This window comes from Blennius ocellaris, assembly GCF_963422515.1.
Source record: "Blennius ocellaris genome assembly, chromosome: 3".
In the NCBI taxonomy this organism is placed as follows: Eukaryota; Metazoa; Chordata; class Actinopteri; order Blenniiformes; family Blenniidae; genus Blennius; species Blennius ocellaris.
The window spans coordinates 21,944,273-21,957,556 of NC_137652.1; the positions used below are offsets into that span (position 1 = coordinate 21,944,273).

Below are 13,284 nucleotides of genomic sequence, written 5' to 3' on the forward strand. Positions count from 1 at the left end.
TGTTTAAATTGTACTTAAATACAAGTAAAAGTACAAAACACTTTTCTGAAATATGGCTTACTTAAAAAAAAGATTTACATTGTACAAAAATACTTGAAAACATAGTCATAAACGTACTCTTAGTGTCCAAAGACATGACTTATTAATGGTGACATCAGTGTTTGTTAGTTACTGTTTCCTTATAATTCAAAGTAGGACAAAGGGTGTCTTGAATACTTTTCATTCGTTACTCCTACTCGTGTTGTAGTAGTGCCATGGATTACATCTAAATAACGTACTTTTTAAAGCCTGCTGTGAGAATCAGTGTTCATATCATGGGATTTAGCACACTCTGGTGGCAAGTAGTGGAATTACAATGAAACAAATTATTTTCTCAATTTAAAAGTTCAAAGAGAGGAAAGTTTGGATTATTTCGGGAGTATTATTTAAAATAAAGATGCAATACATTCAAATTTATAAGGAAGATCCTTAGATGTGAGCAAATTTGATGTTAAATGTTAATATATTCTCGTATTTTATTAACGTGAAAACAGAGGCCAGAAATTAAGTTCTCACTACAACAAGTTGGCAATTAAATTGATTTTTTTTAATTCTGAACACATTCATCAGTAAAGAAGAAAAAAACATCACAGAAAAGAGAAAAACAAGCAAAAACAATGAATAAATCCAACTCTCTGATGTCAGAATTTGTAAGAATCTGTAAAATGTCTTTTTTATCATCACAGCAACACAGGAACTAGATTGAATGTAGCTATAGCACTCTTTACGTCATCGTAATCATGGAAATAAATAAAAAGTGGTGCTGGTTGAACCTCGTTTCCGATGGGTGTGTGTGTGTGTGTGTTTAAGAATCTGTAAATACCCATTTTCACATCTTGCTGAGAAATTCTGGGATTTCTTTGCCCTTGATTCAGACTGGTAGGATCACTCACTCGCCCCCTTTTATAGATAATGTGTCTTTTTTTCTTTTTAAACACATATCTCACCTTATAACAGTGTTTTTGTTGCACCGATAAACTTTAATTCCTGAACAAAGACCTCCCTGGTCCAGTAATTTTCCTTTGATAGGTCTAATTGATAAGACTGATTGTGTACAGAGGAGGAAACAATTACATTTTGAGAGTAACAGTGCAGCCGGGCAGAGGAATGAACCCTCACGTTTCCCTCATTGTCGAGCGATTTCATTATTCCACAGCTCAACCTGTTGTTTTACCATCATTCTTTCACGTTTACTCTTTATTCCCAGTCACGTCGGTATTCAATACAATGCAGAGGATAAAATACATTCATCATTTTCAGGTGAACCACGAGCGGCACGAGTCATGCTAAAGCGCTAAAGCCAACAGACGATTGTATCGACAGTAATAAACATTCCTTACACTTTATCCTGGATTAATATACAAAACTCACACTTTTAGACCTCGTCGTGGGTCGTTACTGAGACGTTAGTACCTGAACACATGTTTGGCATCTTTCATCAGCACAATCCATGATAAATATACCCAAAATAAACACTGTCGTCAATTTCAGAGAGAAAAACTGAAAATAATTCCACATTTAGTTTCTAATTATTTGATTGTGTTTTAGTCACCTCTCTAGTTTAATGTTCATACGATGGAAGTCATCAGCATCAAATGAACATTAAAAGTTAGAGATGGTTGATCCAGGTGCTAAATTACACGCAAAAGCTTTTTTTTTTTCCTTTTTCTTTTTAAATTAATACAATTTCATTCGAGATTTCATGTGTAAAAATATTTTCTGTTTGATTACATAAAATAGCTTCTATACAGGTTTTCTGTGAGAGCACCACTTGGAAACGGCCTGTACTGTGAGTGTGTGTGTGTGCGTGTGTGTGTGTGTGCGTGTGTGTGTGTGTGTGTGTGATTGTGTGACAACAGCTTTGGCAGCATAATGACAATCGGAGGACAAAAACACTGATGAACGTCGCCGTTTCCACACTGAAATGTTCATTCATTTGGCAGATTTCCCCCCCAAAAAGAACCACTTTGCTCCTCGTATTATTAAAAGCTGATTAATCCCAGGATAAAGAAGCTTTCCTTTGAGTCATAACGATCATTTTCTCCACCTCGGAGGAGAGAAACCGAGCTTATAGTTCGTGCCAGTGTCCGACGGACTAATGCTGTGAATTAAAGATGATGTAAAGTGACTGTGTGACTTTAACCCTTCATGTTCTACCAGGAGATGGAAGATAAGAGAAAAATCCGCTTTTGCCGGTGTCAGGGGAAGTTAAACCACTTCAAAAATACCACTAAAAGCCCCCAAACGGCCCCATTGCCCCCTGGCGCCTGCATACAAACCGCCCCCCCCCCGCCCCCCCTCTGTGGCCGCCGCACTCATCTGCGGTGTCCCTTCTTCTTGTTCCTGGAAGGGGTTTTGATTGGCTGGCTGGCGGTGCCGTTCTCCAGGGGGGTGGAAGGCGGGGCCGGCGGCGGCGAGGTGGGGGAGAACAGGTCCGACTCTCCGTCCAGGCTGGACTTGAAAGGTCCGGCGGAAGAAAACTTCAGAGGGCTGAAAGGAGCAGCAACAAGAGACACAAACAGCAGATTACATAAACCTGATCCACCTCCTGTTTATATCCGATCAGCCAATCAGACGGCAGCAATCCGACCCGTCACAGTCATGGTGAAGATGAGCTGAAGGCAGATTCCAAATTTTTACTTTATTGATGGACACAAATCAGAGAAATGTTCACATTTCAGGCTAAAGACACATTTTAAGGTTCCATCAGGTCTCTGCAAACCTGAGGAGCAAAAGACTCATTATCTCAGTTTACAATCAAATAAAATTTGTCTGGAGCCTCAAAATATATTAATTATCTGAATGATGAAAGGACACCTGACAAAAACTGCAACATGTTCAAAAAAATTCAGTTAAATTCATGAAGTGTCATTTCTACAATAGACTACATTTCAATACATTTTTAGCTTTTGAAGCCATTTTCAAAGATTTTTCTTGCTTTAGTCATTTATGCACCTTGGACATTTTAGTCCCCCACTTTCAGGTTTCTTTTTTTCATTTTCTTGATTTATTTCTTGTTTCTTCCTTTCTTGCATTTTCTGTTTTTTTATATATATATTTTTTCCATTTCATTTAATTTCTTTTGTTTTTCACTTTTTTCCGTATTTCTTTTTACCATTTTTCTTACTTTTGTCTTTTCTATATTCTACTTTTAACCTTTTCCAAAACTTTTTCCTCTTTTCTTTTGAATTCGTTTTCCTGGGGAAAAAAAGCTGAACTCATAAGTTTAATTGTTTCAGTTTAATCTTGTTCCCTGTATTATTATTATTAGAATTTTTGACCTTACCTTATTGAACTGTTTTTATCCTGAAAATTAGACCAGTTTTTTTTTTTCTAAATCAGTGTGGAATGCACATTTTAAAAAAATGGAAACATGTTTGTGCACACTTATTTTTGGGTTACTTCTGGGTTAGAATAAGGTTTGAGGTTCGGTTTCAAGGCATCACAACGCAATCAAGAGTGTCTGTGTTTTACCTGATGGGCGTCCGCGGGCTGCTGTTGTGTCTGCGTACGGGTCGGGTCCGCGGCTCAAAGGAAAAACCTTCCTTCAGACTCTCCAGGACCGACGGGGCCACGTAGGTGAAACCCTGCACACACACACACACGCACGCACACACAATTTAACCAGAGGATGAGGATATCTACTCGAGTATATCTTCAAGCAGAGTCTAAGCACTAACTGAGGCCGTTTACAGGACAGGCTGCTCAAGTGGAAACTAAACTTTTAAAGATTTTCCAAGTCCATGTAAACATGGAAGATGCAGATCAAGTGATTACATCACATTAACTCGACAGCCACAGTAAATGCTGTGAGTAAATGAACGACAATAGATGATAAAAAAAAAAAAGTGTTTGCCCTCACTCTTTGGATTTTCACAGATACCGAGTGGCGTTTTACCGTGAAGAAGCAGCTTCAATGCACCAACTCGTGTCCTAACACACAACCTACGGTGTCTGAACATTAGAACATTGTTTTTCTTCTTCTTCTAAATGTGACGTGTGATTTCTCACGGCGAAGGCGAGCTCGGCGCTGCGGCTCAGCCTGGTGTCGTCGGGACTGTCCACCGGCGTCTGGCGGGTGAACCTGGTGTCAAACTGACTCACGTCCTCGTCCGAGTGCTGTGGGGGGGGGGGGGGGGGGACCAGACACGTGGTGAGGATGGTTAAACCATGTTGAGGTGACGGTGATGAACATTTACCCACCAGCTGTGGTTTATATGGCGGCTCCACTCTCTTGTTCAGCAGCTCGTCCCAGTTTATGTGCCTGAAGAACGGATGTTTCTGGAAAGGAAGGAAAAGGTTCAGTTTGAATGTCACATAAGTGTTTAGGAAGCACAAGTAAAATCATGAATGAGTGGTGTTCAGGGGACGTCTGTGAATTGTGATGACATCATTAAGGCTAATTTGTAAAAAAAATAATAATAATTTTAAATCTTCAGTCTGCATGAGAAGCTTTTATGGAAACATCCGTAGATTGAAGCGCATAGTGTAAGAATGTTTTTAAAACGTTTATTGAACATAAAGTTATGAACCTGGATATCAGCACTGTCTGCTTTACTGGAGCCAAGTCTTTGAGATGGATTTTTCTTCAGCAGCTGGAAGTGAAAAAAAAACAACCCAAAACAAAACACACAAATTAGCTCAGATCGGAGGATTTAGGTTCTTTAGTTTTTGACATTTGTTGTGCTAGTTTTTTGCGAGTTGTGTGTAACAAACCTTCTTGATGAGGTCCCGGGCGTCGATTGTCAGATACGGGGGCAGATTGAGTTTACACTTGAGGATTTTATCAATGGTCTTCTTCCTGTTTTCAGCGGTGAACGGAGGCTGGTGGAGACAAACACACACGCACACACAAATATTTAAGGAGATTAAGCGTGCTGGTTCTAGTCTTTAAGCAGCATCAATAGTAAACAGTGTTGGGATGTGATACATTATTCAGTGTGTCACAATAATACTACAGTGGATCACAGACTGTGCAACATGTCGCGCCGCTGGAAACAGTTTGCTGCAATAATCCAACCATGAATAAAGCTGTTGCCTGCAGGGAAATTATTCAAACTCTCTTAGCCTCCGCCATTTGTGCCTTAATGAAACAACCCAGCTGTAAACTGCCCCAAAGCCAGAAATGTCCTCTATAATTTCATGCAGTCTGAATATTTACAAATGTAGGAAATTACCTGAAAACAGCAACGGAAAATATTCATAGTTCAGAAAGATTTAGAAGAAAAAGTGAAGCAGCACATTATATCCGAATTCTTTGCATGGTTTCATGTGCTTTTTGTGTACGTTCGCTCATTTTCACTAAAATCCTGTCTGCTTCGAAAAAACAGTTGTCACAGTTTTTTGCGATTTTTGCCGAATGGCTCAGAAAAGTAATCGCACGCGGGGCATTTAGTAACTGTAAAATGAAGCATTTACTTATATTCTACATATGAGGCAGTTAAAGAACTTCTGTTGGTCACGGTATATTTCATTAGTCTGTTCATGAGGCATTCAGGGAACATTTGGAAAATGCATCGCATTTTTTTTTTTCTTTTTCCTATGAATACAATAAAGGAACATCTGAAAATGTAGCGTGGCGTCAACACAAACTACACACATTTTGGGAGATAGTATTTACATTTTTAAAGTAAAAAAAAAAGAAGAAAAAAGCTCATCGGACAAAACGACTTGGTATTGAAATACAAGATGATTGAATGACTGGGTGCATCTCACCGATCCAGTCATCATATCGTACATCAGAGCTCCGAGGCTCCACCAGTCCACTGCTCTGTTGTGACCCAACCGGGTCAGAATCTCTGGAGCCCTGGAGAGGGGGAGAGGGGGAGAGGGAGAGAAAAAAAACATGAGAGAAAGAAACACTATCAATTCAAAATATTAATTTCTTTCTACTGTTTTTGGTCCAAAAATAGAAGACATTTTGTGATTTATGTGGTTCAGTTGCACATGAGGTGGAAAGGTGTGTGTGTGTGTGTGTGTGTGTGTGTGTTACGCACATGTATTCGATGGTGCCACAGAAGGTGTGTGTGACGGATCCATCATGAATAGATTCCTTACAGAGGCCGAAGTCAGTCAGCTTGATGTGACCTGAAAGCAGAAAGAAAAACAAACTGAGCTCACAGGAAGTGACATCACAGGAAGTGAAATGGCTGGAAGTAACATCACAACTAGATTTGACTTTACAACATTGAAAACATTCCTACTAACCTAGTTTAAACATGAAACTTTTTTTTAAATAATTGATTACATTTTTATTGATGTTCTTTAAAGGAGTCATTCAATCATTTAATGTATTCAACTAGTTCATTCATAAACAAACACAATCAGATTTTAAAGTCATGAGTTTCCTCCTGGAACCTGTATAAAACTGATAAATGATCCCCCTAAAACACTTCATTCTTTTATTTCTACAATTTTAATGACACTTTTGTTCATATTCTAGCAGTTTTAGTTTTTCTTCGCATTTTTAAGTCATTTGAGTGGTTTCTGACAGTTTTAACGGTTGCTTGTTTGAATCTTTTTACTTTTGGTTTGGTTATCAGTGTATTTTGAAGCTGTAATCACTCCTTTAGACATTTGTTTTTTTAAGCCATTTTTAGCCTTTTCCACTTTGTAAAGCCGTTCCGAGCTAGTTAAGCCATTTTAATTATTTCAAGTGCGGCGAGGTTACCGTGGTGACTGAGCATGATGTTTTCCGGTTTCAGGTCTCGGTAAATGATGCCATTGGAGTGGAGGTGACCTAGGGCCAGAGTGATCTCTCCCAGGTAGAAGCTGCACACGCAAACACAGAGAAGAGTTCCAACTCGATCTGCAGGTGAAGCCGTTCAAACACCGAGGAGGAGGAAAAGGTTACCAGGCAGTGTCCTCCATGAAGATGCCTTCTTTCTCCAGCTGCATGAACAGTTCTCCTCCTGGCCAAGAACAACACAGGGTCACAAAACGTGAGAAATTAGTCCAATAGAATAAGCGTGAATGTTATCAACAAAAAAAGTCCAAAAACATTCGGAAATCAATTTAAAATAATTTTCATTTTGAAACCTAGCGTCTTCCCCCCCCCCCCCCCCCCCTTTCCACGAAGGCAGAGTGGGAGCACTTTTGAAAAGTCCCACCTTGGGAGCCAATTACAAAAAGTTGCATCATCAGTGCCTCCTGGCGCCGTCGTCGTGAAAACAGACAAACAAGAAGCAACAAAAGTTCTCCGTCTTCTCGCCTTCATTTCTACTCAGTGTCTGAGTGCAGTTTTAGCACCAATCGTCTTACTGGCGAACTTCCTGCTGTGGTGTGAAGTTGCTGGTCTTTCTCAACTAAATACATAAGATTCCATCAGAACCTCCGGGAGGAGCAGCTTGAGCTCTCGGAGGAATAATTACCCTCAATAAGTAATTTTGTTGGTGAATTAGTGCTAATTATTCAGACCATCTGTCTCCATTCCTCTCCTTTTCCTGTCGTCCACGACCCACCACCCGTGAGGAACAGCGACTCAGCAGTCCCCGCCTCCTTTCCCTTCCATGCTTCCTCCAGAAACCCCCCCTCGGCCGCGGAGCTCACCGCTCAGACACTCCAGGATGAGGTAGAGCTTCCCTCCGGTCTGGAAGGCGTACAGCAGGTCCACGATGAACGGGTGCCTCACCGTCTCCAGGATCTCCCGCTCGGCTCGAGTGTGAGCCGTGTCTTTGGCGTTGCACACGATTTTCGCCTGGAAGGCAGAGTGGCACCGGAGTCAAGTGTGAAGCCCAGACAGGAAGAAGTAAACAAAACAGTGCCACGTTTACCTTTCTAAGGACCTTCATGGCAAAGATCTTCCCCACTTGGGCACCTTGAACCTTCCTCACCTGGAACACCTGAGACACAGTGAGGACCAGTTAGTAGCCGGTTATTGGACTAGTTATAGGGCTACTTAGTAGCTGAACTTTTTGAACTAGTTTCAGACTCTAACTAGTCCATTTGATCAGATTTTCAGATCATTACTCCCACCAAAACTGTCCCACTTGCAGATGGATCCGTTTCTAGTTTATGCGAGATAAAACTACTTTTTCAACTTTGAAAATTTCTTAATTTAATTTTTTTATTTCCTTGGATAGTTTTCTCAATTACAGTTCAAGTCCTGCTGCCTTTTTATGTGTCACTGAGGGAAGAGACCAGAAATGAGAAAGAATTGTGTTTTTTGTTGTCAAGTATGTGAGCAATAAATCTAGATTAATGTCATCACAGAGGACTTTAAAAACCACCATTTTTTAGAGGAGTGCGAAATATTTCCAGCTAAAGTATTATATCTGTTAGTTATTATCTGAAGAGTTTACTGTGTTACTAATAGTAATTAAAGCTCCTTCCCATAAATAACATTGCTGGAGACACAGACACAGACACAGACATGCACTAAATAATAATCTTCCTTCGAGGAAAGAGGCGATTTTTCAAAGTAAGTCAGCAAAACATCAGCAGGATGTTTAAAGTGATTTTTCCGTCATGTTCCGTGACCGTCACGAAGTTAAAGTTGGTCATTTAGAAGAAACAAAAAAATGAGTTCATGTTGATTTGATGAGACAGATGAAGTTGTTTTCCTCTACAAATGTCAAGTTTATCCATATCTCCCAAAATGATTCGACATAATAAAACACGCTCTTTTACTCTTCTCAAAATCACTGAATTTAGGGTACTGTTCTGCAAAGAAAATCCAATAAAATCTGATATATTATTTAATCTACCTTTCACAGAAATCCATTTCAATTTTTCCCCACTTAGCATTTTTTTTCAAAGCAAGACATTACGAGATATGCATAACTCTGCTCAGTTTTATGTAGTGCTTTCTGAAATAGGTTTGCTGTTTAATAAAAAAAAAAAAAACGCAATGAAGATAGTGTTGAAATATTACATTTTTACATTTGTTCATTTTGTGTCCTATAAAGGTTTTTTTTTTTTTTTTTTACAGCGTATAGAGGAAGTCAAGGCAGCAACTGAGTGACTAATAAACTGTTTCTGTGTGAAAACTTACTGGATTGAACGTTAGAAAATACGACACATTCTCTCACACACACCTTGCCATATGCTCCTTTTCCCAGCACCGTGAGCAGTTCGAAGCAGTCCGGTCCGACTCGCTCGCTGTCTCGGTTCACACTCTCGCTGGTCAACTCCACCTCCTCCGTCTGAGCGCTGCCGACACACAACAGGTGAAGTCAGTGTGAATCACTGTACCTTCAGCTTTTCTGTGACATTAAATTAAAACCATGTCGCAATATGTTATTCTGACACATTCATTCCTTAGATGGGCTTATAATAAAACTGACCAGTTTATCTGCTTTTAATAAATAGCATTTTTGGTTGTTGAAATGATGAAAACAGTTCATTCTCCTCCACTTATCTGTAGAAAAGCTGTGAACACTTAAATCTCTGCACTCGTTTCCTTCTGACTCTGAATCGCAATTAAAGCCCAGTGGAACATCTTTACTCTCAACTCTTCTACATTATTAACCAGGAAGTAAAGTTGGTTAGTTAGTTAGCCTCATGTTTCGTGAATGAAGTGAACGTACTTCTCCGGCTCGGTCACAGTGAATTCACAGACGTCATCCTGTGGGGAAAAAACAAAAAACAAAGATGATTTAGTGTTATTTTAATTCACTAGAAAACTATACAAGTCTTGTATGTTCAAACATTAACAGTATAGCATCTTGAACTAGTTTGTAGCCATTTGTTGGGATTAGTTTGTAGACTAGTCCGCAGCTAGTTTTGGGATGAGATAGTAGCTGGTTTTTGAAGTAGTTAATAATAAAAATGACAATAACAACAACAATAATACTACTTTCTGAAGCACTTAATAGCTGGGTTTTTTTGGACTAGTTTGTCACAGTTTTCCAGACTACTTTCTGAATCTAACGAGGTTGTGTTTCTGATATAAAGACTATTATTTCCACTCAAACTGTCCCACTTGATTCAGTTTCCGGTGGTATACCAGCTCAAACTCCAAGAGGCAAACTCTGTGGAGTTATTAAATGGTTGAATCACAGAACACACTTTGAATCGACAGGCGCTTATGGTAAAGTCATGTGAGTGTTGTAGCTGGTTGTTAGCGTGAGAAATACACCTCATTGACTGCTTGTTGTTTCTAAAGCGTTCAGCTGCAGTATTATCAGCGACTGAGACACACACACACCTCTGTGTCACTGACGTCCTCGGTCTCCAAGTCGATGTCAAACACTCCGGCCATCCTGAAACAGAGCAAACAGGGTCATTGTCTTGTTTCACTCCACCCTAGGCCTCCCCCGGCCGTTCCACCCCACCCAGGAATGTAGTAGGTTCGTACAGACGAGACAAAGCAGCTCCTCACACATTAACGCGCAATCTGAGCTGAAAGAAAGCAACTTATCTTAACACCACTGATCCAATCAGCGTGGAAACAACAAAGAAAAGAAACAACGAAGTAAAGTTCAGTTTCCAACTCTGTAGTGCAAAAAAAGAGCAAATCACTTTTTTAAATAATATAATATAATATAATATAATATAATATAATATAAAAATTATTATATAAACACAAAAATAAAACTTCTTAACATAAATTAATAACATTATACCATTATATAAAACAAACAATACTTTGTTAAAAGTAATCAAATATGTGATTAAAGAAGTTAAAATATACAATTTTAAAAAGACCAAATCAAGAAATGGCTTTAATTTGGTTTTAAGTTTAAAAATATATAATATAATTAATGCAGAATGAAAATAATAACAAAAAATAGCAAAATGTCTCTCTGTTAAAAGCACAGAGAAATGTTTGCGGTGCGATACAAATATAGTTGAATTGAACTGAATTTGAATGAAAAACATATATTACTGGAAAACAAATTAAATGTTCAAAGATAGTTATCTTAAAAAAAGTTTAAATGGAATGTATTGAGCATTATTATATAATATAGTTACATCATTTAGAATACAAATAAATATAATATTATAAAAATTAAAGAAATACATTTCATGGAAAGATAAAGTAAATATACATAACCGTTGAAAAAATTTGACGTTTTTAGACATTTTTGCAGCTCCTATTTTAACTACTCTGCAGCAAATTAACGTAAAAAAAAAAAAAAGAATATTTATGGGAAAATGCAAATAAAAATGTAAGTTGAAATAATATCACAAATAAAATCATATACACCAAAAGAGCACATTTTGATCACTCAACACACAAAATAAAAAACTAAAAATTATCCACAGGGTTCAAAGTTTTAACAACTGTTCTGATGGAGACTGCTGTGATATTTGGCCTCTAATAATGCCTTTGAACTGCATTTTTCTCCCACATTAACTGAGCTTTAATCCAGAAAACGGGCTCAGATGTGACACAGACTTGTAGAACTGGTCTCTCCAGCACAGTGACACATCCAAGATGATCACATGATCGGGCTGAACCAAGAACTCAAAATCTCACATGCATTGAACCCACAGAGACAGAAAGTGGGAAAAAAAACCCAAGCTGTAAAATACATCATCAGACATGTGAAACCCAACAAGGCAAACTGACCAAAAAATGTTAAATAAATAAATAATGAACACATTTTGATGTCCTGAGGCGACCTTATTCAAAGGTGGATTTTGGACGAGTTACTGTTTGTTTTAGATGAGTTAGTAGCTCCTTTATGGACTAATCAAAAGCTGCTTTAGGCCTTGCAACTGTAAGTTCGATGTTGTTTTTAGACCAGTTAATAGCTAGTTTTTGTACTAGTCTGTAACTACATTTTGGAGTACTTTGGAGCTGGTTTTTGGTATAGTTAGTAGATGTAATTTGAACTAGCTAGTAGCTGACTTTTTAGACCAGTTTGGGGCCTCACATCCTTCATCTAACAACCTGAGATTTTTACATGTGCCGTTTCTGTACAGATAAGACATATACATACACGTAAAGCCTAAAAAAACACCATATTATGTTCAGTAAAGTGGCCATACAAGTGATGTACATTCATTCTCTGTACATGTTGCATCATCTGTGACTACTTTATCTACAACACTTCACATTTCTACCAGCAAACCAACAGATCCGACTGAATATTATAAAGCTGAAGGAATTACTTCATGCTGGACAGGAACACGGTTATATAAAGGGGAAGTTGACAGCACTGCTTTGTAGTAACTGTAAATAAATGACGAGGAAATTGTTTGATGTGGGACAAATTTAGTTCACTTGAGGACATTTTAAAAGTATACTGTGGATATGCTGTGTGTAAATAATCTTTCTGTTAGAGAGGAGATGAAGAGCTAACGTCAGGGTTTCTGCCCCGCACACACGTGTTTTCCACGGTGCTGATTCAGCCTTGTGTTCGCTAACAGCTGATCCGACATGACGGCAAACTCAGCCGATGCTCGTCCTCAGGCGTTTCTACGAACTTTTATCTCTGACAGAGCTTCTCCCTGCGGGTGAGACCCGGCTGATCGACTATCAGCTGACAGCCGTGTTTAAAAACGCGGGCTAATGCTAACTAGCTTCTCACCTGTGTTCATCCGATGAGCTTCCGTCGGGATTAAAAGTGAAGCTGCTCTGAGCGGCTGCCGCGGCTCATCGCTTTGTTTACGGTCCGGTCTGCCCAGCGGAAACGACGCCAGCTGCTGTTGTTATTGATGTTGCTGTTGTTGTTGCTTTCTTCTTCTTCATGCTCCGAGAGTCGCGAACTGGTGACGTCACTCATTTAACCTTTGACCACACGTCATCATTAGAGGACTATAAAAATCTATGCTTTAAATATTAATATTTCAATAAATAGGTCAAAAATAGAATAGAATACGTTGGTGATAAATAATTTGATAGATTTGATGTTTCTATGATGTATTTTATAATAATAATAATAATAATAATAATAATAATAATAATAATAATAGAGAGTTAATTAAGTATTCATGATGATAAGCGTAAATGTGGACCTTTTAGTTGAGTGAGTCCTAGTGGAGGTCGGTGGAGGACTGGTGGAGGTCGGAAACTTGCAGTGGTTTGGTGGGAGCCCTGGTGGTGGCCTCAACGGCTCTATCCTCCCCTTCTAGGACTGGGTTGGTAATTGTAACCATAACATCTGGGTACCAACTAAGTTTGGGTTTTGGCAGTTTGAATATCGATAATGATTAATAATTATCAAAGACAGTTTTTAATTATGTTAATAAAAATTCAATCTTATCTGTATCAGATATCTCAGGAGCACCACCGGCTTTAACAGGAAATGATAGACAGTTCAGTTATATCAGTCTCATAAGATATACTAAACAATT

At 38.7% G+C, this 13,284-nt stretch overlaps 1 protein-coding gene across 1 annotated transcript; it reads right to left on the minus strand.

The window, feature by feature from the left end:
* Window positions 1-572: 572 nt before the first annotated feature.
* Window positions 573-12,699, minus strand: LOC308148243 (ribosomal protein S6 kinase beta-2-like). The gene is made up of 16 exons (XM_080520257.1): window positions 12,519-12,699; window positions 10,187-10,241; window positions 9,567-9,604; window positions 9,075-9,189; window positions 7,812-7,880; window positions 7,588-7,735; window positions 6,893-6,950; window positions 6,710-6,810; window positions 6,036-6,126; window positions 5,755-5,845; window positions 4,756-4,863; window positions 4,572-4,634; window positions 4,243-4,320; window positions 4,051-4,158; window positions 3,514-3,626; window positions 573-2,529 (listed from the first exon to the last, which is right to left on the minus strand). Exons 2-16 carry the CDS (start codon window positions 10,238-10,240, stop codon window positions 2,355-2,357), a joined length of 1,410 nt encoding a protein of 469 aa, XP_080376383.1. The 5' UTR covers window position 10,241; window positions 12,519-12,699; the 3' UTR covers window positions 573-2,354.
* Between the last annotated feature and the right edge of the window lie 585 nt (window positions 12,700-13,284).

Coding starts and splice junctions, on each gene's coding strand:
- LOC308148243 (XM_080520257.1), bottom strand. CDS start 10,240: ATGGCCGGAGTGTTTGACATCGACTTGGAGACCGAGGACGTCAGTGAC. Junction 5,846..6,035: donor TGTGGCACCATCGAATACAT/GTGCGTAACACA, acceptor CCCCCTCTCCAG/GGCTCCAGAGATTCTGACCC. Junction 2,530..3,513: donor AGCCCGCGGACGCCCATCAG/GTAAAACACAGA, acceptor TGCTCCTTTCAG/CCCTCTGAAGTTTTCTTCCG.